The following is a 25,297-nucleotide window of genomic DNA, read 5'->3' as shown; positions in this document are numbered from 1 at the left end:
AATATACGTAACAAATTAAAAGTAAGGAAGTGAAGATTGTAATTGTTAATTACAATCCTTTCTCTCTCGTACACATCTTCTAAGGATTTACAATGAATCATACTGTAAATAAGTCCTTCGAATAACATTAGATAATACACGGATATTTACGGAACTAGCGTGCCTAATCGCAGACCCGATGCACATATGAAAAAAATTTTTTTATCAATATTCTAATTTTATATTCAAAATTTGTATTTATATGTATAAAACACCTGTTCCATGCTTACTTTTTTTCCGTTGCATAACGATGAATGTAAAACAATAACAATAGAGAATCGTTCAAAATGAAAAAGACTATATTCGATATATTTTTTACATTGTTTTTCGTATCTTCTTAATATAAGAATATACAAAATTATTCGTCCTATCTAAAATGTACGTTACGTTATACCTTTTTTAATTAATACGATGTTATTAAGTAGGGTCTGCGATTGACAGCAGAAAAATAAAGACGCATGGTTAGCCTAAGGAACGAATTGCTTTTTCATTGAATCATTTGTACATCTAATATATGGAAGAAACATCAACTATCTATTCGTTCGTTTAACACGAGGCTTTGCAGATTATTTTTAGAACTGATTAGTGCAATATTTTCCAACTGCAGAGTCTAGACAGGAAATACCGTCGCTTTTATCGCACGAATTTAATACCGCAATATGCAAACTCTCACTGTAAATGCATCGCAATTTTACAATTGCAAGTGTAGCGTACATGTGCTACCGATCACTGACAATAAATCATTTAAAAAGAAGAAATTAATTGAATTTGTCGATGGCAAATACATTTAGTTTCAATTCGTAGACTTTCGATGATCGTTGAAAAATTCGTCTGTAACCGTATTTTCAAAATCAAGATAAAAATAAATTAAATTACTTTAAATCTTTGCCATTCGATTTACCCGATTACGTTATACATCTTGCGATCATTTCGATCAAGTAAACTTGATCTCTTTTTCGTAATAGATAAACGATGTAACGACCGGCTTACGTTTCCCAGAAGTATCAGTATAATCAAGAAATACAGGTCACGACAAATGATCCTTAATTGATCCCAGCGTTTGACACGCAATGATGCAAAAAACAAGAAAGCCATTAGAGAAATTTATGATATATTTTATTTCTCTTAAAATATATGTATAGGCGAATATATTGTAAAGAATGTGAAAAGGCGATAAAAGAAAATGTTGCGTACTCGGTTTGTTCACTTTCGAAACAACCTTCACGCGATTCTAACGCATTACGAAGCATCAATACAGAATACATCGTTATGAATAAATTAACAATACCGGATGTTCCGAAAGTAGTGATCATTTTCCGCTTGAAAGAAAAGAATAAATTGCGCACTCATACATTTATTCATTTTTAATAATGATTATGACTTGATTTATTTGAACTATATGTATAATTTGTTAAAATTATTCAATTGTATAACATTAAGTATTATATAAGATGTGAAATTAATAGAAAAATAGAGTGAAAAAAATAAATTCAAACATGAATAAATTAAATCAAATTAAATAAGTCCTAAAATTGATGGAAACATAGCCGTGTTCTCTTCTATTAATTCGGATATATATATATATATTTTATATGATAAGTAATATTTTAATAATCGAATGTTAAAGAAAGTATAAATCAAGTCCACAATTATTTAAAATGATATAAATTAATCGGCTCACATTACTAACGATATTAATATTCTCGCGTCAGATGATCGATAAAAATTTATGAATACGCGTCGAATTTCCATTTTTCTAAGATTTGACGAAATCAAAAAGTAGATCGATAAAATTGTGTAAAATAGAGTCTATAACAGAAGAAATACCGCATAAATGAATAGTTAAGCGATCCTATTACTGTATAGATAAGTGTCAGAACAGTTTCGATCGCTGCAAACAGTGCATCGCGAGCGGGAATCAGCGGCGTTTTATCAGACCGGTGTTACTGGTTGCGATCGCGCTCGTCGAGATAATGAGCGAACAAACGGCGAGTCGCGCATCAGTCTCATCCTGTTGGCGGACAGGACTGCTCACAGTGCTCACGATCTACGATCGATCTTCAATTGTCCTGAACTCTGTGTCTAATTAGTTGATTAGAAACGAACCGCGTGCCGTAAATCCGGTGACACCATCCTGTTGGTTTTTTTTTCATCAAGATCGGATATATATTCTGTTTGCTCTGATCGGCTATGAGTTCTCTTCGATGGAACAGTGTTAAGTAAATATATATTATATATACATATAATTAAAAGAACAGAATAAATGCGATGTTTTTGTACATAAGTGCGTTATTTCTAGATGTTTACCTGTGCTCGTCTGCTAAAATCCCGACCTGCTTTAGCGCGATACTGCAATTTAAAGGTATTGCTGTTATTACGTATTATAAGTTACATAATTTAATTGAGATGTTTGTTTAAGTCAAAAGTTAATTAATTTTCTTATTTTATTTTTAATTTCGATATATGGATGTATGAGCTTAAATAGATTAATTCTTTATAATATATTATAATTTAATGCATGTAAAAAACTTTTGATTGTGACTTTTATTACCTATAACTTACTTATGAAAAATGTATAAAGTAAAAAGATAATTTATCTTACCGTTCGATCAACTTTTTTGTAGATTAATATCTCTTTTACGCCGAATTAATTCAATCTGCTACTATACGTATGTGTATTAAAACTCCTCCAGTCGTTTAAATTGCAAATAGTGGTAGATCAATATATGATATTTTGTTGAGAATCGTGAAAGGAAAGATAGCAGCAAGGTCATTTTTCCTAATGCATATCCAGCGGATTTTATACGGCGCGATGATTCAGCATTTACAGAGGGGATAATCGTCCTTAAATGACCAAACCGTAAATCTATCTTCATCAAGGATCTAGAAATCGATTGTATCACATGCAAAGCGTTATACGTTTTCTATTAACAGTTATAGAATGTAGACAAGCGCACGATTAATCATTTTAAAAATAATTCTCATAAAATCATTCGCAATTTATCAGCGAGATGATTCGCTGATGGTTCACGAAGCGTCGTATAATCAAAATTTTTTATATATTTTTAAAATGATTTTTGAAGTATTGTTATTTCATTAAAGTTAAAAAAATTAATTTATAATTATTTACGATTATTATAGCAACGCCGATAACTGTTTTTAAAGAATAAAAATTTGTTCCTCTTATTTATACCACATAATTATGTTAATTACTCATATGCGCTTATCTCGCCAAGGTTATCGCTGACCTACAATTTTCTCTATCTTACGTTAGACAAAAGGTAGTTCGTGATCGTGTTAACAAATGAGAACGCCGGGGCAAATTAAAAATTAAAATAGCTACAAAGGAAAATCTAATCTTGTCTTTTTAAATATGATCATAAACAAGTACTTCCGGCAAACGGAAAATGATTTGAATAGACAGTGAGAGATATCGATCGATCATTTGAAATACAGTGCAATCAGTGCAAGTATTCCAGTCGCCGATTGTCAATTTTGCCGATAGAAACAATAATAGATGTATATGAAATAAAATAACATTAAACATTTTTTTGACGTCTCTAACGACGTATATTTTTTATTATTCTCAACTCTAAAAGCAAAGAGAGAGAGATTTCACTGAATTATTTTAATAAAAATATAACAAAACTTTTATGATAAATAAAGTCACGCGCGTGCAAATTTCAAGTTTAATAAAAAAATTAGCCAACATTTAATATCAAAAAATAATGACAGAAGTATATTATTCGATCGAGTACTCGAAGAGGAAATAAAATCTCGGATCGGTAAAGTAATTGTATATTTTTAATGCGTTCTTTCTGGGACACCCTGTATACACATGTGTCCGCAGAAAGAATCGGAAAACGCTGTCATATCTGCATTCTGGCGTCGTATCGCTGCCGGTGCCGGCGGCGTATATCGGAGCACGCCCCCCTAAAGTGCCTAAAATACGCGATTTTTAAATGGCTATCACGCGAAACTGTTCCTGAGAGAGGCGAAGCGTAGCGCGTCGACGACGTCAACGTGGAATTCGCTTTGTCGCCCGACAAGTATCGCGTTCCGCGTACGGAGTGGGGTTACGCGCGGATCACGTTTCTCATCAAAAAAAAAAAGCGCGTGACACGTAGGTTGTTTGCAGAGATAAATCGACGATAAGGTGACATATGTTCCGTTGAGCGGGAGCCGGCGTACGACACGAAAGCAAGAGTGATGGGAATCGACAGTATGAGAGTCGGCGGAGGCAGATGCCCGCCCCTCCTAGTCGGAGGACTCCTGCTGGCGTGCCTCATGCTCGTCTGCAGCTGGTGGACTCTGTCTTCCGAGAATCTGGAGCTCATCAGGCAGATCGACGATTTGAACGAACAGCTTAAAATAAGGTGGGCTTAAACTGGTAACATCGCTGGTTGCATCAAGTAAAATCTTACTACGTACTTGGAATTTTGTTAACCACTGTCTCTGCAATGAATGACAGTCATTGATGTATATAATTTAGTTGTGGTTACCAAAGAGTTATGTTACGATGTCGTTTAAATGTTTATAATGAAGGTAACTGCTTGAAATATTGATGTCAGACTGTTGCAGAAACATTGCGAGTTTCTACTCTTTCTGGATTATGATTGTCATATAATTTTTAAGGCAACAAATGTATGTGAATTTGTTTTTCATGAAAATTTTTGCTTGTGGCTTATACTTGCACCATGCACGGTAATAATATTACCATTGCCAAATTCTTTTTTCAGATTATTACTCATTACAATATATAAAAATGTTTAACAAAATTTCAAATCTCATTCTAACGAAGAAATTAAATCTTCCTTTCAGTGCTGAAGAAAGAGATCAGTGCGTAACGTTGCGTGGTAACTTGGAACAAAGGTTTAAGCACACAGAAGATGAATTGGCTTCCTTGCACGTTCGTTTGGAGCAGCAGATGGATTTTAAAAAGAAAAATGAGGAACTCGAAGATTCAGTTACTATGTGTAGAAGTGAGCTAGACTCGCTAAACAAACTGGACGCCACAAAAACTGCAACATTAGAAACATTGAGATTAGAAAAGGATACAATTAATACTCAATTAGATGTAAAACGAGATGAGAATAAGAAACTTCAAGAAGAAGTAGATAGGGTACGAACTTTTTATTTAATAGTTAGATACTAATAGTAAAGTTAAAATATAATATGATTGAAAAGTGTAATCAAATTGATGGTGATTTTATAGCTGAAAGGAGAAATGGATCAACTCAAACTTGGTTGCAATTCACCACCTGAGAAGAAAGAGACTTCAAATCTTGAGCCGCGTAAGTTATAATTATCTCTATCATGAATTTTGTTTGACATATTTACATTTTCTGTTATGATTAATAATTGCATTTTTATAACTGAATGTTTATTGAAATTAATTTTTTTGAGTAGTTTATTTAATACAAGAAATATCTACAGTATATTACTAGTATAATTGTACGAATGGAAATATTGCTAATTTAGATTACTAATTGCACTCCCTGCTTCAACAACGGGAAAAATATCTTCTATTTTTCTTTTTTTTAAATCTCGTCAATATCCCCATTAAGTTCTAACTCCGATTGGGCTGCTCACGCAAGAATTAATGCGACTACAAGCTCGTTCCCCTTTGCACATTTTTTACTGACTCAGCATTATAAGATATTGTCGGGATTTGCTGATCTAGCAACGACAGTGGTCATTAACAAGTCTCAGTTGCATCCTGTACCGGAGTCTGCTGTAAGAGTATCCGTAGCTGGTCAGCGAGGTTTGAAGTTCCACGGAATTCCGATCCTACCAATCAACCCACCTGGTGCTGTGCGCCAAACTCCTCGTTTCTCAGTGACTATGTTGAAGAAAGGTAGTGATACCTTTCTCCGTCCTCGAGGCGAGAGAATGCTGCCACAAACATGAAATTAAAAGTTTGCAGTAGATTTGTACATAATTCACATTTTCATGTATCTGTGACTCTCTCTCTAAAGTTCTCTTTGTTGAAAAAATTTCGCTGAAATTATTTCACATTTTGGAACACTTCGGCGAAATTTCAATATTTCAAAAAAATTTCAATGATTTCTGAATTTATTTTTAGCAAAATTTCAGAAAAATTTTATCAAAATTCCAGAGAAATTTCAGTTCAGTTTCAGCGATTTTTTAGTATGTTAACTGAAAAATTCACTTTCAGTGAAATTTCAGCAAATTTTCAGCAATTTGCTGTTGAAACGTTCCAAAACGTGGAAATAATTTCAGCGAAATTTTTTCACTGGGGCTCTATTAAAAACAAATTCATTATACACTCTGTTCAACGAGAGATTTACCGTTCTTCGTGCATAGAAGGCAGCATAGTGGAGATGTATCCTTTTATATACGTAAATAAGGCACGCTTAGAAAATTGAATGGGTGAAATAATCTCAACATCTCCTTATTTTGCCCACTACGCTGCCTCCTATTAGCGAAGAGTAGTAAGTCTCGCGTTGAATAGAGTATATATCGCTTCTAATTATGGATCGTTCTTGGTCCTTTGGGTTTTTATTCATAATAATATATAAACTATTATTTCTCTATCAAACGCTGAAATTTTCATAAAAGACTGTTTTAGTATTGTAACAGAAAATTGTGTCTTTATAGAATAAAATAGTAATAGTCCACTTTCTTAGGCTTTATGTTAGGCTTACGAAGTCTAATTTTGTATATATTATTATACAATAGAATAGTACAAAATATTTATATACTTATAAAAATTTATACAGTTTATAGACTGAGAATCGCACAGTCACACAAGTACAATTTCTGAGTTAATAGATGCAATAATTTATTTTTCTATAAGAATTGTATTTTAATTATTTTAACAATAAATATATTGTTTTTTCCTAAGCATAATTAAAAAAAATTAAATAATTATGTACTTCATAAAAGTAAATCTGTATATAGAATGAGATGAAATAAGATTGTTTATAATTTATAACTAAGTTATGATAATTATTAAGTTTGTGAATATTTTTAAAATATTTTGCGATTTATTTAGAGCTTGTTGTAATATTGTATTTATTAATAGGATTTTATGATTAAATGGTATAAACCATTAAAAAAATGTGCATTACAAATTTTGATTTGTATTTATAGAAATATGTCAAATAATAAAAAAATGTGATAAACTATAAAACATTTTTAACTCTCTAAAAATATCAAGCGTAAAACAAGTTTCTCAATAGCATGAGAAAACATCTTACATGTGTAATATTTTCAGCAAGATATTCCTGCTTCTAGGCTTAGGCTATATATCAAGGGAAATGGATTGGTTGCGGATACTTAGTATTGATATTATTACTATGAAAATAATATGGTATATAAAAAACTAACATTTTATATTAACTGCATGGAGTTTACAAGTGCTGATGCAGGAAGTTGCATATAATTATTAGTTACTAACACGCGTATCTAATAATAATTCGTATTATATACAGTTGTCATATTCTGTATAACAAACAACAGTAATTAAAATTTTTCAGAGACACATGAATTTTTTACTTTAGTATAGTAATTTAGCTTACATGGCTTTCAGTTGAAACGGAATCGAAACAAGCCAATGACACGACGAATAATTCCGCAGAGCAGGATAATCCAGTTATCAACATTTTGGAAGATCCTGAAAATCGTGCACGTGGTAATTAAAACTTTAAACATAGCGATCACTGCATATATTTAATTTTTATCTTTCCGAAGTGTTGTAATTTGTGAAAGTAATATTCTCATAATGTTCACATTCAACTTGTTCTCTTAGTATACTTTTTATAAAATCTCAATTAGATTTTCATTCTTTTTATTTTATTGTTATTATACACACTATTCAATTCGACGTAGAAATCTGGATCTAAAAATTTGTGAAAGGGACAATAAACTCACAATAATTTCTTTTATTTTTTTATCATTTATGTAGATAACAATGGAGATGACATACAAAACACAGAGGAAACTGCGCTATTTCCAGACAATTATGAAGAAGATGATAAAACGCAAGGTGCCACAAAGAAATCTGGAGGCAAAATTATATCAGTATCACGCAATATAACTTAGAAATAAATAACGCAGTCTTGCAAAACGCGAGATACTTAGTTTAAAAAAAAAATATATATATATATACATTAAGTGATATTCTGATTCACATCGTGGATTATAAACTTTTGACTATGCATTGTGTAAAATATTGTGCTCAATTGTATCGTATGCACATTTAATGCACATTTAATTGTTTATGGTACAAATATTTTTTATACGTTGTTATCTTAAAAGTATGTACTTTTTAAATAATTTTTTTTCTATAATACTGAAGATGAAATTACTAATTGTAATGTATGGATGTGCCAAAATTAGTTGGTCATTTCTTTTTATATACATACGTTTGAGGCCATATGTGAAATCTTTATGTAGTGAGCGAATACTGTGATCATTGAAAGATCTGAAAATGAATGCCAATAATTATTACACTAATAATTTTTAGACAAAATGTGTGCAATAATTTTTTGATACGGTTTTATTATATGTATATGACTCAAAAGAAATAGTAAAATTGTGTGCATAACATTGTAAATGTTTTACATAAAAATATAAAGATGAGAAAAGTTTTTATTTACGTAAATATCTTTATTTAAACTTTTCTTTACCAATTTTACTGCAGTCTTATTGGATGGATAATGAATGATAAATTTCGATATAAAAAATATTGTTACGATTTTTATTAAGGATAAAGACAGCTCAAGTTTATGACAAATTTTTAATAATGAAAATTAGGCATGGTATTGATTAATTATTTTAAAATTGCATTTCTTTACATTCCTTATATCTTATATCTTAAAAAAATTATTTTATATCCATAATGCAAAATATATATCAGTTTTATATTCTTGTTAGCATATATCCAAAATATATTCAGCTTACATAAAATTTCACGATATTATTGCAAAATTCCTACGGTTTATACTTATGCGATGTTTATATGTATCATTGTGTAGTATAGCATCGAGTTTATCATCTATTGCATAAAAAATTACACGTGTTAGTCTGCAGTTTCTCTTTCTCAATATTTTACATATTATTAAAATTTGTGTATGTAAAAATGAAATAAAAAATATAACGTCAAAGTGATCGTTGATTATCATATTGTCTTCGTAAATTATAAATTATTGTTCTCTACATGCCTGTCACTACTTTGTTTTCCATTATGTTCTCTTATCGTATACGAGATCCATAATTTATGTCGTATTACGTATGAGGCTTAATCTCTCTAACAGCTAATTGATAAATATCGTGATATATAACGTAATAATGTTACTTATATCGATCTTTAATGACATCTTACAATTTTTCTTACTATTTTTTTCCTTTTTATATATAGTAATGATGATAAGATGACGACATAACGATACATGGCCATGGTTACTTTATCTCATTAACAGTTACTTCTGTTTTTCATATCTTTAATTCTAAGACAATAATTATGATACTCCTGTTTACTGATATGAACGCACAAATATTCTATGTTCAATGCCGCACAAATTGTGTAAATTTCTCTAAACATGCAGTTACACACAAATACATACGCGCGCTTGTGTGTGTTGTGTGTGTGAGACTGTGTGTGTGAGTGAGTATGTGTGCATATTGGTACGTTTATTTTAATCAATATAATCATTCTTTATACCAATTATATGTTGCAAACTCATCATCATAAATGCTGTCAATAATACTTGTATTTACTGCTACAAATAGAGTCATATCTGCTGCTATGACTTTAAAATAAATTATTAGTACATGTTAATAACATAATGTTCATAATATATTATGTGTATATATATGTGCGCTTGCAATAATTTGTAATAACTGCCATTAAACATAGAAAATGTTAAATCATACAAACATAATATTGAACGAATATTATACAAATCTAATATTTCTCATTTAACAATATGTAATGTCATATAATATATAATAATACACATATATACATTCACGGTATATACTGTCATACCAATCATAACATAACAACAAATTCGAGAATTACAATGGAAAATTGTGCGTTAATCGATGATTATTTATAATTAAAATAATATGTCAATATATTACAACAAAATACAAAATGACGAAGTGACTAGTAAAAATTAAGTAATGACTAGATAATAACTACATGGATTAATGTCTAAATGATTGCATTTGTATGTGTATATATTAATGACTTTCTTTCCAAAGCTACTATAAATCTCACACCAGTTTATGACTAAATTAAAACTAAAGAATAATTAATGACTGATTAGATTGATTTTTAAAAATTACATAAATATATTATATATATACGTATATTTGATGAGCTGCATATAATTAGAATATTTATTGTAAATATTAAACTGCACTCGAATGCTCTTTGAACTGGAATATAATTTATACCACACATATATATAAACTCTGATTATTTTAACGCCTACATGATATTTTTTTCTGAGCTTTTGTGTCTGTATAGAAATAATATATTTACTTATTGCCAGTTCAATTATTTATGTCTACAATAGACATATTCATATGTTTTAATAAAGAAATGTTTTTTTGAGATATTTTAGAGATCATGTAATTTATGTTGATAATAATTAATAATACTAAATATATAACAATTCTAAACTTTGCAATTTACTGCAACTTTTATAAGCTTTCATTCATAACTTGTAGCAGCATAGTCTTTATATTTACATTGAATTAAATTAAAATAAATAAAATTCAATTTTATACATTTTTTTAAATTGCAGCTATTTATCTTGTAAAGTTTTTATATAAAGCTTTTATATCTTGCATTTTTATTTTTCTTCGCTAAGAATCACTTTTGCTTTGCATTAACATTTTATATACTTTTCTTTGGTCGCGTATGTTACTTAACAAAATAAAATTTAAATGTGTCGTAACGTGTCTATAGCTATCAAAAAAGTGATTCGTTAGAAATATTTATGAAATATTTACTTATACAAAATTAGTTGCCTTAGGTTTTGTTTTTTATCGCCACTGACGTTTGTAAAACCTAACTTAAATAAACATTAACAGCCTTCGAGATAAATAGAGAGAAATCGTCATTATAGAAAACTGGAAGTCACAAGTGTATGCTATACATATTCTCTACAGAAAGTATGAATCTATTATGTATCATGCTTTATATTTCTTTAATTGAGCAGCACGAATGAGTAATTCGAGATCTCAAGTCTAAGATGAATACAAAGTGTGCGTTCCAGCTTATTTGACAATTTCACTTTGCTTTGCATTCAAAATATTAGATATATGCTTTAGAAATTTTAGTCTTTTTTTAATTTTTATTTTATTTATATGTAATATAAGTACTTTTCTTCTGTTTTTTTCAATCAAATCATTTAAGTAATTGACAATAATAGCGTTTGGCATTATCAGTTTCACCTGATTTAAGAAGCCTTTAATGGAACACACTTTTTATATCTCATCAGATATACAAAAGCCTTAATCATATATTTTTTTAATATATATATCAAAATTATTTTTAAAATAACGAAAATGTTATAAGACACAGTACCTTCATCAAGAAGCAAATTGATTCACATGCTTTAGCAATGTTTTTTTGCTGGAATTCATACCGAATGTAATATCGTATTTAAAGCTTTTCGTTATTCGTCGTGTTCACTGTTATTTTGCAAGATTATGTGCATCATTAAATTAATTATAAAATATGGCGTTTCAGATAATTCGATATCAGTCTTACAAATAGATGAAAAGGCGATAAATTATTTGAGTTTAAAATAATTATACCAGAACATTGAAAAAAAAAAAGACTAAAACTTCTGCATACACCTAATACATACTAGGGTCAATGATAAGGCAGTGAAATGTTAATGAATTGTCAGTCTCTAAATAAGGGTAACTATGTATCGCGTAAATTAAAGTTATGGGTAATATCTATTTCGTTGTGGCTTGCTATGATATTACTCCCGTCATCGCTATCGTTGTCGGTTCTCGACAACGAACTCTCTAGTGAAGAACTCATTATCAAAAATCAGTTTTACACAGTACGGTGAGAAGCATGTCTCCTCCGTCGGAAAATAAAGGCGAAGATCGAGCGAATTCGCCACCACCGGCTGCGTCTGCGGGACCTCTCCTTAGTGCGAATTTGTCTGATCAGCGAGAAAAATGCATCGTCTATGAATTGTCTGAGAGCGGCGGATGTCTCGTAAAACGGACAACCGAGTTCTTCCGCCAATGCCTTGCCTTCCTCCGTGGTCACCTAAAATAGGCGACAAGTTCAATATGTATGCGAGAAATCAATATTTCATTGTTCTTGTATGCCGTATTATCGCGATTATATTCACGATTTCTGATATGTCATGGTCAACTCGACAGCATCTGTTGCACCTTTCGATGATGTTGTAGATCGAACTTATTGCCAACCACCACTAGAGGAATGTTCTCGTTGGCGCGAACACGTGATATTAGTTTTCTGTACTCCATTGTCTCTTGGAAACTATGCCTATCTGTTACCGAGTAACATATCATGAAACCTTCGCCGCATCTCATATATTGCTCCCGCATTGCTGTGAATTCCACCTGTATACAACAGTAAGTATACAGAGTCAGGATCCATTTCCGTTAGTATACAAGAATACATGAAGAACGTGTCAGTGTAGTATAATGTTGTGACCATTGTAATATATAAGTTTCGAACCTGTCCAGCTGTGTCTAAAATATCCAGGAGAGCTGCCTCACCATCGATAACTACTTGTGTCTGATATGAATCCTCTATGAATAAAAGAGAAAGAGTTATTTCATTTGTGCATTGATCTTGACAACTCGAATTAGATGTTTAATCTCTCAGACTCTATACATTGGTTGATTAATATCTAGTTGTTTTCTACTTCTTTATAAGATTTACTCGAGAATTAACGAGCTCCAACTTTCTTTACATAGAATGCGACTTACCTATTGTAGGGTCATGATAGTCTAGAAACCTGTGACTGACAAACTGCAAAGTGACAGCTGAAAAGCAAGACATGTAATTATAGTACACAATATGTACACTCAAACGTTTGATGATTTGATGAAACATTACTCCAATAAATCAATCAGACGACGGATACCTGATTTGCCAACACCGCCGTCGCCCAGCACCACGATTTTGTATACCCTGAGTCCGCTCCTGATAGTAGGCTGCGTTACCACCCGTACGTCGTCCTTGCCGTTGCAGGCAACGTTCTTGTCATGCGGGATGCCAGCCGCCGTCGTCGCCGTAGTCATCGTGGCGGCTGATCGGCCGTGCATACCGGCGCGACGTGCGTAGGTATTATTATACGTACGTACACTACGTACGTGGCCTGATACCCGCGACGAGCGCCGACACACTTATCCTACGACGAGGCGGCGACTGGCACACTTGATCGCATCGTATCGGAGCGCGACCAATTCAATGGACACACCCGTGTTGTTGTCGGCGACTGTTGAGCGATGAACGTCGTGGACGACGCTGTGACTCATGTTTAACGTGTGGGAGAAACACGTTGAGACTCAAGTCCTCGTGGTACCGCACAACATGACTTGACGTCTGGCGACTGGAACGCGCGCTGATCAACACTGATCAAATTCGCGAGGAATGACAGCGCGCGTGCGTTTCGTTCCGAAGCCTGTCATGTAAATGCTTGTCATTCATATGATTTAATGGCTAAACCGGTATTTTGTCCTAATTGTGTGTGTGTATGTGTACGCGTGTGTGTGGAATCCATTAGAAATCCATAGTAAAAAGAAGGTTTTAAAATGCATCGATTTAATGCAAATCAATTTGTTCATAAGTGGAAAATTCTTACCATCTGCTTATCCGATGTAGATGTTAGATAGCATATAATATGTCTGAATAACTTATAAATGTTAAACTTATGTTATTTCGTTTTAATTAAGTGATGTTTGAAAATAACTGTTTATGTGAATTCTCTCATTTCATTTAGATAATTTAAAAGATTAGAAAATACAATTAGAGTACGTTTTTTTTTCGATATCCTAGAAAAAGAATCAGAATTATTAGAAGAATATATTTTAATACACAAGTAAATTAAATTTGGCTCTAATTTTGTATTCTTTTAAAATAAATTTTACTTATTATTCTTAGCAAATCATATATTTTATAACGTCGAGAATTCAATCACTAAAATTCAAATTCATAGCTTCAGGTTTATCCTAATTCCTGGAGAGAACGTCAGATTGGATTGAAAAAAATTGAATTGTATTAAAATACTTTTGTTAATGTTGTATCCAAATTTATTTTTCTCTTTCTTTATTTATATGACTACGTTTTATATTATTCTTGTAAAATATTGATATACCATACTAAGCTTGTCTCTAATAATATGAATAAAAACGTTACATATATGCAAAAATTCGCAAGTACAATCCAGATTATTGCACACAAGCCATATATATATTATATATATGTATATATATAAAATATAGGTACATATTTTTTATATATGCATATATACATATCGAAAATGATATTATTTTTATATTGCGTTTATATATTTATATACAGTAATTCTATAAAACATTCTATGTTTTTGTAAATAATGAATCACTCTTATAAGTAAGACTTTATATCCCATTGATTATAAAAATATGTATTGTATAAATAAAACCCCAACTTCAAAGCATAATGTATATAAATTTAAACTATAAATAGTTGCCTTAGATAAAATATTTATCACAGACGGAGTTGGAAAGCTATAATATAAATCGGAAGAAAATATCAATTCGGACGCCAGTCTTACAAGATAAATACATCTAACTATGATAATCACTTGTAATAACCTTTTCTCTAAGCTTAATTAATAATTCTCAGTTTACGTTATATAATTGTGTTATATAACTCTGTTTACGTTATATAATTATAATGCAATATGTGGGAAGAAAACTTATTAAAATTATTTGCATGAGTAAACACTGGTGCAATCAACTCTTCTATATTATGCATATTTATGAGTATGTGCATGTATACAGTTTTCCTATAGTATTCGGAAGAGATAATTACCATTAACTAAAGTCAAAATTTAATTGCAGTTGACAATTAAACTAACGTTTACGTAGCTTTGAAATTTTTATATTCAAATAATCGAATTATTCCAATGGACCAACATATTTTTTGTCCTTGTTGCTTAGAAAGAATACTTGTATAAAATTTTATATAAAATATAGAATGAGATTTATTTAATTATGATGTATAATATATAAATATATAATTATATTAATTTAATTTAAATGTGCAACGTTCAAATTATTAATACAAACGCACACAATTAAGTCGGATGCATTAAAATCCACCATCTACAATTAAGGAGAGCACTTAAAAGGTTACTTAGAAAATCTAAGCGATGTGATGTGTTTACGTGATGTTTCGTAGTGGTACTGAAGAATCTCTAATTACAAATAGATAATACGTTATCTCATCATCCTGCGAAATCTGTCTAATTCAAAAATACTTTCTGATAACCTGCAAAAATTTATTATATTATTAACAAATTAGAAACCTTCTGCTTTTCTATATAAAATTTAGAAATAAAGTATCTACCTTCCGAAAGCATTCACCAAAGCAACAATTTCACTCCTTTCCAAAAAGAATAACTTTGGATTAAGGTTATTAAGTGTTGATTCCCATTTATCAAATTTTCCTGAGAATAATATCTTTAACGCAGTGCCCAGGCCATGGATTTGCAATTTACCCCATAGCTTACATTTGTCACATCCTACACAATCCATAATACGTGAAATATTTATAAAATGTTGTCTAAATTCTTCTTTCAACACTTGTGCCTCTGCTCCACCGGTAAACATAACTGATTCGTTAAAATGTACCGGCAATGATCTAAAATACAAATTGCATAAATAATTCATAATTATTTCATATACAGGGTGGGGCACCTAAAACAAAACACCGGAATATCTCGAAAATTAAACACAGTAGAGAAAAATGTTTCAGACCAATTGTATAATTCGAAGGAGGACAAATATGATGAATCATTTTTCAAAAAAATCGATTTTTCGAGGTCACATGGAGGTCACCTCCAGTTTTTTAACCCAGTGTGAATGAGGTGAGTAATTGTTACACAGACTATGAAATGGATATCATATACCCATGTATTTATTCCAGTGTTTTTGTTTTAGATGCCCATCCTGTAATATTGTAAAAAATATTATATACTTACTTAACAACATTCAATATGTCGTTCACAGCCAATCTTGTATCCTCATCCTCCACTTCATTACCTGTATAATATTCTTCTCTTTCCAAATAAGGTGCAGCTTTTGCTAGAGCTCTCAACTGAAGTAAATACGTAAAATATAGATTTTTTAGCCAACTTGGACCTTCACCACCTGTTGTTTCAGGAGAAAATCTTCTTTGTAACTCATCCAAATTAGGACCCCATTGATTGTCAGGTGAAACTTGTAAACTATCTTGCAGGACCAACAAATATTTTGAACACAAATGTATGTTGATACTGGTGTGTAAACCGGATATAACTCGGTAAAAAACTCGTTTTTCTAAACACATTCCTGAAAGAATATATTTATGTTAGGAATAAAGAATAATAATCGTGTTCAGCGCGCAAAAATACATAGGAAATGGTATCTTTTATTCAAACAACAGGAACCACGTCCTCCAGTGTAATTTATATAATAATGTTTAATTTAATGTTAACTATAATTATAATTATGTTAATATAATTATATTAAATTTTTTAGTATTATTTTTCAAAATAAATTAAAATGATATTTTATATAAATGATTTCAAAAATATGTTTAAACTACAATTGAAATAAGCATAAGTAAAAATTTATGCATTATATGAAAAAATATGATTTATTCGCTTGAGTCATAGGTTTATATGAAGAATGGATTTGAGATGCAATGCAGAACTTACCGTTCATCTTAGAAGATTGTATAAAAATGTGAGGTGAATTTTCAGGCCTATGCAAAAAATATGACATATAGACTCGAATAAAATTAATACAATAAAATAAACACAAATAACATATTTGGTATAACATAGTCATATACCTAAAACAATTTTCCATATAAATACATCGCCATATTCTATGAGCACTGGCTCCTTTGTATCCTGTATATCTTTCAGGATTAAGTAAAAGATCCACATACTCTCCAGGACTAGATTCTTTTACACAGAAATTATCTTGTGCATCATCATGCTGTTGCCATCGTTCAAATTCTTTGTAATTCTCTGAACTATAATCAAATTTATCTTTAATTTATCTTTGCTTAATCTTTGATTTTTTACTTGCATATTAACATATACTCTACTAATTACCTAATTGTTGTGTTCAAATAACCAAGCTCCATATTATGATCTTTTGCACTGTGTCTGCAGTCATTAATCTGTGCATTGGCTCTGTATTTATCTACTGGACTTTCATTAAGATGAATATCTCTTGGAATATCTCCCTTTAAACCTTCAGGGATATCGTCCTGCAACAAGTTACAGAAAATAAAAAAAACTACTATTTATTTAAAATAGCATTTAATATAAAAAATGCTTACATCTTGGCAGGGTAGCACGTGACAGTAACGTATAGCACATTTACTATCATCGGCCCAGAATGGGCAATCCTGTTTTAAGTTTACTTTATAAAATCTAAAATAATCTCTGACTAGAAGACTTTGAATTCTTGGATATATTCTCATATTATTGAAATAGTCCACAGTATCAACATTGCACGTACAGTCATCTACAGACCCTTTCAACTATAATTTTGATTTTTTATATAATAAATATAATAATATAATCTATATATAATAAATATAGTATTTATAAATATATAACCATTTTTAATTACATTAAGATATTTCTATAAGGACATAATTAATTTTTTATTTTAGAAAAATAAATATTATATGTATAAAGACGCTCCTGTTAATATAAAAACAATGAAATATTAAACAAGGTCAATAATCGAGCCAAAGATGGTTAACAAATTACAATACTTATTTAATCGAATATTCAATTTAAAATCTATGTAAAAATATAAAAATATAAAAGATCATCAAATATAAAATCAAATATGTAAAATTAATAAGACGTTTCGGGACCATCCATCCTTTTTCAGTTATACATTAGATGATAAAATATTCATTAAATTCGGTGAGACATTTTAGGATATGTTATATTAATTTTATATATTTAATTTTATATTTTATGATCTTTCATATTTTTGTATTTTTACATAGATTTTAAATTGTGTGTTCAATTAAATAAGTATTGTAATTTATCAACCATCTTTGGCTTGATCATTGACCCTGTTTAATATTTCATTGCTTTTAAAAATAAAAATGTGATATAAAATTAATAATACTACCTTTAAAACTGCAAAATGCAAAAACAAAAAAAAACAAAATAAATTCGAATCTTAGAAAATAACATCAAGAATAATATTCACGATACCTTGCAGAAACATTGATCATCTTTCTTAGAATTACTTCCAAAATAATTTCCGCCTACTTGCAGGTGGAAAAGCAAAATTGCTAGGAGCAGTCGGTAGAACATTCTTCCTTCAGTTTCAAGATTCGTTTCAGGAAGAGTCGCTAATGCGACCGGCTTGTCGCAACATTAATCAGACCGTGATAAAAGTGACAACGCAAATCACACACTACTGGAACCCCGTTGCTCTCAAGTCACATCAGTGCGTCTACGTGCTGCGGGAAACGTAAACATCTGATGATTCGATCTGATACAAAACAATATTCCGCGTATCGCGAGATTACGTGTATTTGAGAATCTCGAGTATCTCAATTGAAAGAGAACGATAACTATAATAAAACGGAGTAATACGCACGTATGAAAAACACAGTCTTATTCCCGTGGACGTGACAATATTTTAGGATTCTGGACCGTCTGCCGTTTCTCCTGATTTCTCCTTACGTACGTGCCGTCCGTGGCGGGTTATGTGACATTTGTACGTATGTGATATTTATACGTACGCAAGCGTACATACATGATATATACGAGAAACGTGGAGCACGGATGCACTACGTGGGATAGGTTGATTCGTGTATATCATACGTGATAACACGCCTACAAGCCTACAACTATCCCTACTTTCTCACTCCGACTAGATTGAAGTGAAGATTCAATACACAGATTTGCTCCGTTTGCTGTTGCAGCTGTACGTTAACGTCTTCTCTCCTGCACTTAAAATAAGATAGACGTATGTGTGAGAAAGAAAGAGAGGAAAAAAGGAGAAAGGCAAAAAGTGCAGAAAGTATTTTCGACATGATTCGCTATCCAATCAAAAGATTCATTTTCTAGGGAATAGAAAGTCGTTTATCAAGTTCCTAACAAGAGCATTCTGTTATTGGCTGTCGAGAGTTAAGATTACTAGGCGCTCAAAATATATAACTTTGCTTATTATTTTAATGCTGCATTTAACGAACTGTTATTTATTTTTAATTAATCTCAAGCATTTAATCTTTCACACGTATTAAATGTCTGCCAAAATAACTCAAGAGTGAGGCAAAGGGCAGCATCCTGAATCGGGATGCTGTTGTCGCCGCGCATGTGTGAGAAAAGCGTCTCGTCTAGCAGCAACGGGTCATACCATTTGTCACTGTAATGTAAACACATGTTGTTATTCGGAGTAGATACATAATTTCTCCGCGTGGAATATTAACGAGATAATCACGAGTACATACAACACATTCAACTTGAATTGATTAATGACACGATAATAAAAAGAAGCATCTACAGATTCCAATAATTTTGTTTATGCGCGTATGTTGAAATTCACTACATTCGTATGGTCGTTTCTGCATTCGCGACTCGGGACATAAAAAAATTTACTCCGATGCTTTTAAAATTAGAATCTGAACGTGAACTGTAATAGAAATAAAGGAATCAACAAAATTGTTCGACTAAAACCATTTGGTACCCTCCTGCGGAGGGTATTTGAATAAAATGAGACGAGCATAATTATGTGATGCAAGACAATTGCCTTTGTTATAGAAGGGTGTATTTTAATACTATCACAAATTATTCAACGAACTGTATATGAATGATAAATGACGACTTTTAATCGTGTGTATTGATGGTTTTTCATCTACAACACATCTAAAGATATTTATTTAAAATAGATATTTTAAAAAAGTTAACATATATATATATATTATATATACATACAAAAATAAGAGAAATCTTTGTAAAATGAAAGCATCCTGGTATCCTCGTATAATTGCTCATCATCCGTATATCATTTTACTGGTCATTTTTATATTCTCTTTAGTATGTCTAATTATTCCACTTACAATTGAAAAGTTTCCAGATTTTACGGATCCTCAAATGGTATGTAGAAGCACCTTCTTGTAAGAATGAAAAAAATATTCTGTACAATTGAGATATATTTCAAATATATATTTATACTGTAGGGTTTTGAGGCAAGAGGTACAGTTTTAGCACAAAGACTGACAGCTTGGAATCATTTAATAGAAGCTACAAAAGGAAGAGGAGAACTTACTGATAATCCTTTAGAATATTATCATTATGTACATCAACTAACTCAACAAGTATGGATGATAAAAAATTTTTTTAACTGTCCTATAGCTTCATTTTTTTATTATTTTAAATATCTAATATTTCTTTTTATCCATAATCAGATAGCTGGATTTAGAAATTAGTATATGTTAAATAATTAGCAAAACATTAAATTTTTAACTTAATTTTTCAGGCTAATATGCAAAATCGTAGTTTATCTACTCAGGGTATTCTTAGAAAAAAACCAAAAGGTAAAAATAAACAAAAGGGGAAGAAACATCAAACAATGTTAAATAACACAGATTATAAAGAAGCGAGTGAAGAAGACAAAGATACATGGGAAGAATTATTAGAATTAAGAGATACGCATAATGCAAATATAGAGGATGACAAGACTCAAGATCATCTTGATAGTGATAATTTTTTCTGTAATCTACCAACTTCTTCATATGCTCGTGTCGTGATCGCCGTAGATTCAGAGGAAAAAAATTTAAATTTATGGTCGATGGAGGGTGTATTAGCTCAATGTCATATTGATGGTGTACTTCGTGGAAACGTTCACTTTCCATCTTTGTGCCAGACGCAAATCAATCGCAATGATGCGGCAAATCATAAATGTTGTAGAAGTTGGTCACCAGCTAACTATGTGGCACTTTTATCAAATCGCAGTTCTTGTTTGGGAATAACAGAGAAGGATCTTAGCAGAGTAAAAACACTTTTGCAACAATGCGCTTATTACTATCATAACCGTCAGTTGACGCCTAACTGTGCAGAAGACTTCAATTGCCAAAAACATGTGCCAACCGAATGCTACATGAGAAATGCAGCTTATCATTTATTACACTATCTTTTAGACGTTAATTTTATCCCGAGTGTAAGAGTCCATTGACGATAATTTATTTTAATATTGTTTTAACAAATAAATATTTAATTTGATATTAATTGGATTGTTACAGAAGACGGATTCCAGCAAACAAAATTCGACATTGCATTCTGCAATGCTATTTCTTCCAATTGCGGCAAGCTCTGCGACTTTAGATTTTTATAAAGCAATAGATAATAATGACTTAATGTATGGAAATTTTCGTGTTCAAGGCATTCAACTTGGTCTAAAAAGTATACTATTTGATCGCGATATATTGTCTGATTCGAGTCTGGTACTCGCTGGTTTTATCTTTGTTACATTTTGTATCTGGGCATATACTGGCTCTATAGTATTGACTATAGCAACAATTTTCGCAGTAGTATTTAGCCTTGGCATTTCATATGCAATTTATACTGTTGTTTTACATATTAAATTTTTTCCATTTATGAATTTATTGGCCATTGTTGTAGCCGTAGGTTAGTATTTTATTATATCAAAATCATAAGTAAAATCTACATAAAAATCCTATAAATATATTGTTATAACAAATTTTTCTACAGGTATTGGAGCAGATGACGCATTTATTTACTGTAAGATATGGGAATCTAGGAAACAACAAAAACTTTCAAATGATGGATTAGTACAGTTTGTACAAGAAACAATGAAACATGCTTTTCCAGCTATGTTTGTTACATCTCTTACTACAGCAGTAGCTTTTTTTGCATCAATTGTCAGTAATGTGACTGCCATAAATTGTTTCAGGTATTAATTTTATTCTAAAGCTAATCCATAGAACATTTTTCTGTTCCATATTTAAATCTTAACTACTGTATATATATATGTGTGTGTATAATAAATTTTTGTATAGTTTATTTGCAGGCATGACAGTCATTGCAAATTTTTTCTTGATGATTACATGGTTACCTGCGTGTGTGATTGTGTCAGAGCATTGTAAATTATCCACTCTATCGCCTGTCAATTTTATTACCAGAAGAATTATTCGTCCTTTACGATCTTTGGGAGACAAAGTGACAATAGGATTTACCACCTTTCTTACTGGATTAGTGCTTCGATTACGTTGGTTTTGGTTATTAAGTTTGGGGATTATGGCATCAGCGTGTTGCAGTATCGTCTTCCATTATCCGGGTTTGGAACTGCCAGATTATATGGATTTTCAATTATTCCATGATACACATCCGTTCGAAAAATATGATCTAGTATATTCACGGAGATTCTGGTTTGAACGATACGAAATGGTGCTTATTTTACTTATTTATAGATATATTTTCATCACAAATATATATAATTATAATGTACTTGATTCGTGTACAGGTTGGCGGAGATGCTGAAGTTTTACCGTTAAGATTTGTTTGGGGCATAAATCCAGTCGACAATGGTGATTACCTTGATCCTCGTAAACGAGGAACACCTGACTGGGATGATACTTTCAATATTTCTCATCCAAAATCTCAATTATGGCTTGAACAATTTTGCCGAAATTTACGGAGTCAACCTTTTTACCGTAGCACTATTGGACCTTTACTATCTAATTGCTTTATTGATCCATTACGTACGTGGATGATGAGACATTGTAAAGATCCTATCGATCCTACAAACCAAGCGTTCTGCAACAATGTGCAGCTGAAGCTAGCAATAGAATACATCACACGCCTCACTTGTGGTTTCGGACTGGTCCACTTTCTGCAGGTCCAAAATTTGTCAAAGAACCATTATTGTCCACGCAGGCATCAAACGATACGTTTCCAATTAAAGTAATACCTAAAATTAAAGCGCTTATTGTAGAATATGATAGCACATACGCATATAGTCTCTCGTTTGGAAATATGGATAAATTTTTTAATGAGGCAAGTATTACTTATTTGGTATTAGTAAATAATAACATGAATTGATAATATTTGCAGAAGTATAAATCCTTGAGGTAAAGTTTAATCGAACTTCTTAAATTTAAACACAGGTTGAAAATTGGATGCAGAATCAATTACGAACTGCGCCTCGAGGGATGCGACGTGGATGGTTTATCAGCCATCTAGAATTTTATGAGCTTCAACGTACATTATATCATGGAACCTTATATGCGATGGGAGTATCGCTAACTTTGGCTCTAATAGTATTAGCGCTGGTGACCTTAAATCCTCTTATTAGCCTGTATGCAATTCTAGCTATTGGTGCTGTAATAATTGTAACCGTGGCAATACTTATTCTTCTTGGATGGAAACTTAATATTTTAGAAAGTGTTGCAATCACTACAGCAATAGGTAAATAAAAGTCAAAAAATGAGTTTAAACTATTTGTGAAATTAATAATATTTCTGAATTTTTTATTTTATTAGGACTTGCTGTGGACTTTAGCTTGCATTACGCTGTGAGTTATAAAGCATGCGTCTCTGAGAAGAAAATAGACAGAGTAAAAGCGGCACTACAACAAATGGGTGGTCCTACTCTTATGGCAGCAATTACAAGTGGTGCTGCGGGCGCTTTAATGTTACCTTCTCATGTACTAGCGTATATACAAATCGGTCTTTTTTTAGTGCTTGTAATGGGAGTAAGTTGGATATATGCAACGTTATTTTTGTGTCCAATGTTAGCAGTTATAGGACCGTCTTCACAATTTGCTCAGTTTAAATATCCCAGGTAATCAATTTTTATTATATGCATTTATAATATTAAATTTATAATATTAAAAATACATTTTAAAATAAAGCAATTGGATATTACAAGATATAAATTAATCAATGATTATAACTTGAATTTTTTACAGACTCAAAATATTATCAATTTGTTATCGTAAATATGATGATGGCGGGGTAGTTGAAACCGACAAAGATAACAATCGAGCAAAGAAAGCTTATAAAGGACGGGGAATGCTTTCGGAATCAACTCTAAGCACTTCTAGCTCCGTATGTCAATTTCATTGCAGTGAATTGGAAACTCTTGCTGCAAGGCCTCCATCTCCGTCATTGCCACCATCTCCATTATCAACATTACTTCGTTAAAACAATCACTATTTAATTAGAAATTATGTGCCATTTTCTAGGAATCTCAATTTGCTATTTTTTTTATCAATTTTGTATTTTTTAAATTGTATGTAAAATAATCATTTTTGTATATTATTCTATGCATTGGTGTGATATCATATAATTAATGTGACTGTTGGCTGTGTTCAAATAGCTTTAAGGTCATTACTCAAACATGTGGTCTATTGTTTGTTACATATATCTACAGTACATACATACAATACGCATATATACAGTCAAGTACACACACAGAGACACATACAAAGAGAGGGCTTCCTAATTAGTACAGATATATGTACGTATAGGTGCAATCAAGAGCATCTATATCATTTGGTACGCTCATACTCGGCAGTTAATCTAATATTTAAGAAGAATATCTTTTATATAGTTTATTTATATAGTTAATGGCATAGCACAGCTACTTTATTCTGTGAACAAACAGAAAAAGCTGGTAAATCGTATGTCCTAAAGACTGTGAAGCGCACTGAACAGTATTAATGCTCTTAAATGTGCATACGTACAATATTTATGGCTATGGAGAATTAAATGTTAACTTAAACTAATAATAAGTATAATATTAACATCTTTTGTATATTCCATAAGTTTCAGTTATCAATTTTTGAAAACGTGTTATATGATATGCATGAGTGTAACTAATATGACAAATAATGTTGTTTACATGGATTTGAAATCTCAATGGTGAGCGACACGTTTTTTTCATTAAAATGTATCCATGAATAGTATCAGTATTATATGAAAATTAACAATGCAAGTATAATAATAAATGTATTATTTTTC

The 25,297-nt window shown here is 31.1% G+C and overlaps 4 protein-coding genes across 6 annotated transcripts; 2 read left to right on the top strand and 2 right to left on the bottom strand.

Annotated features, from left to right (window-relative positions):
* Positions 1-1,605: 1,605 nt before the first annotated feature.
* Positions 1,606-8,238, top strand: LOC108728130 (uncharacterized). 3 transcript variants are annotated; one of them, XM_018456511.1, is made up of 8 exons: positions 1,606-2,258; positions 2,339-2,401; positions 4,178-4,415; positions 4,861-5,161; positions 5,255-5,333; positions 5,723-5,896; positions 7,595-7,696; positions 7,970-8,238. In XM_018456511.1, exons 3-8 carry the CDS (start codon positions 4,249-4,251, stop codon positions 8,104-8,106), a joined length of 960 nt encoding a protein of 319 aa, XP_018312013.1. In that variant the 5' UTR covers positions 1,606-2,258; positions 2,339-2,401; positions 4,178-4,248; the 3' UTR covers positions 8,107-8,238. The 3 variants fall into 3 exon arrangements, with proteins under 3 accessions (XP_018312013.1, XP_018312012.1, XP_018312014.1); XM_018456510.1 differs by lacking the exons at positions 1,606-2,258; positions 2,339-2,401 and having other exon boundaries at positions 3,890-4,415; XM_018456512.1 differs by lacking the exons at positions 1,606-2,258; positions 2,339-2,401; positions 5,723-5,896 and having other exon boundaries at positions 3,890-4,415; positions 7,970-8,237.
* Positions 8,239-11,855: 3,617 nt separating this feature from the next.
* Positions 11,856-13,698, bottom strand: Ric (Ras-related protein interacting with calmodulin). Its single transcript, XM_018456437.1, has 5 exons — positions 13,161-13,698; positions 13,003-13,059; positions 12,749-12,822; positions 12,439-12,630; positions 11,856-12,310 (listed from the first exon to the last, which is right to left on the bottom strand). Exons 1-5 carry the CDS (start codon positions 13,339-13,341, stop codon positions 12,089-12,091), a joined length of 726 nt encoding a protein of 241 aa, XP_018311939.1. The 5' UTR covers positions 13,342-13,698; the 3' UTR covers positions 11,856-12,088.
* Positions 13,699-15,369: 1,671 nt separating this feature from the next.
* Ero1L (endoplasmic reticulum oxidoreductin-1-like protein) lies at positions 15,370-19,214 on the bottom strand. The gene is made up of 9 exons (XM_018456432.1): positions 18,910-19,214; positions 18,519-18,769; positions 17,618-17,821; positions 17,388-17,545; positions 17,120-17,305; positions 16,983-17,029; positions 16,266-16,614; positions 15,632-15,925; positions 15,370-15,553 (listed from the first exon to the last, which is right to left on the bottom strand). The coding sequence occupies exons 2-9, from the start codon at positions 18,618-18,620 to the stop codon at positions 15,502-15,504; spliced, it is 1,392 nt and encodes a 463-aa protein (XP_018311934.1). The 5' UTR covers positions 18,621-18,769; positions 18,910-19,214; the 3' UTR covers positions 15,370-15,501.
* A 1,059-nt stretch (positions 19,215-20,273) lies between these two features.
* On the top strand, positions 20,274-24,500 carry LOC108728060 (protein dispatched). The gene is given in 11 exon segments (XM_018456409.1): positions 20,274-20,411; positions 20,495-20,632; positions 20,794-21,474; positions 21,557-21,941; positions 22,026-22,227; positions 22,334-22,721; positions 22,798-23,071; positions 23,074-23,330; positions 23,441-23,741; positions 23,816-24,116; positions 24,244-24,500. Coding segments are annotated over 11 exon segments (3,300 nt in total). The 3' UTR covers positions 24,479-24,500.
* The last annotated feature ends 797 nt before the right edge of the window (positions 24,501-25,297 follow it).

This window comes from Mycetomoellerius zeteki, unplaced genomic scaffold (genome assembly GCF_001594055.1).
Source record: "Mycetomoellerius zeteki isolate Tzet28-1 unplaced genomic scaffold, Tzet1.0 scaffold58, whole genome shotgun sequence".
Taxonomy (NCBI): Eukaryota; Metazoa; Arthropoda; class Insecta; order Hymenoptera; family Formicidae; genus Mycetomoellerius; species Mycetomoellerius zeteki.
Note: the sequence above shows the minus strand (reverse complement) of the source record. Positions and strands in the feature narration are given on the sequence as shown.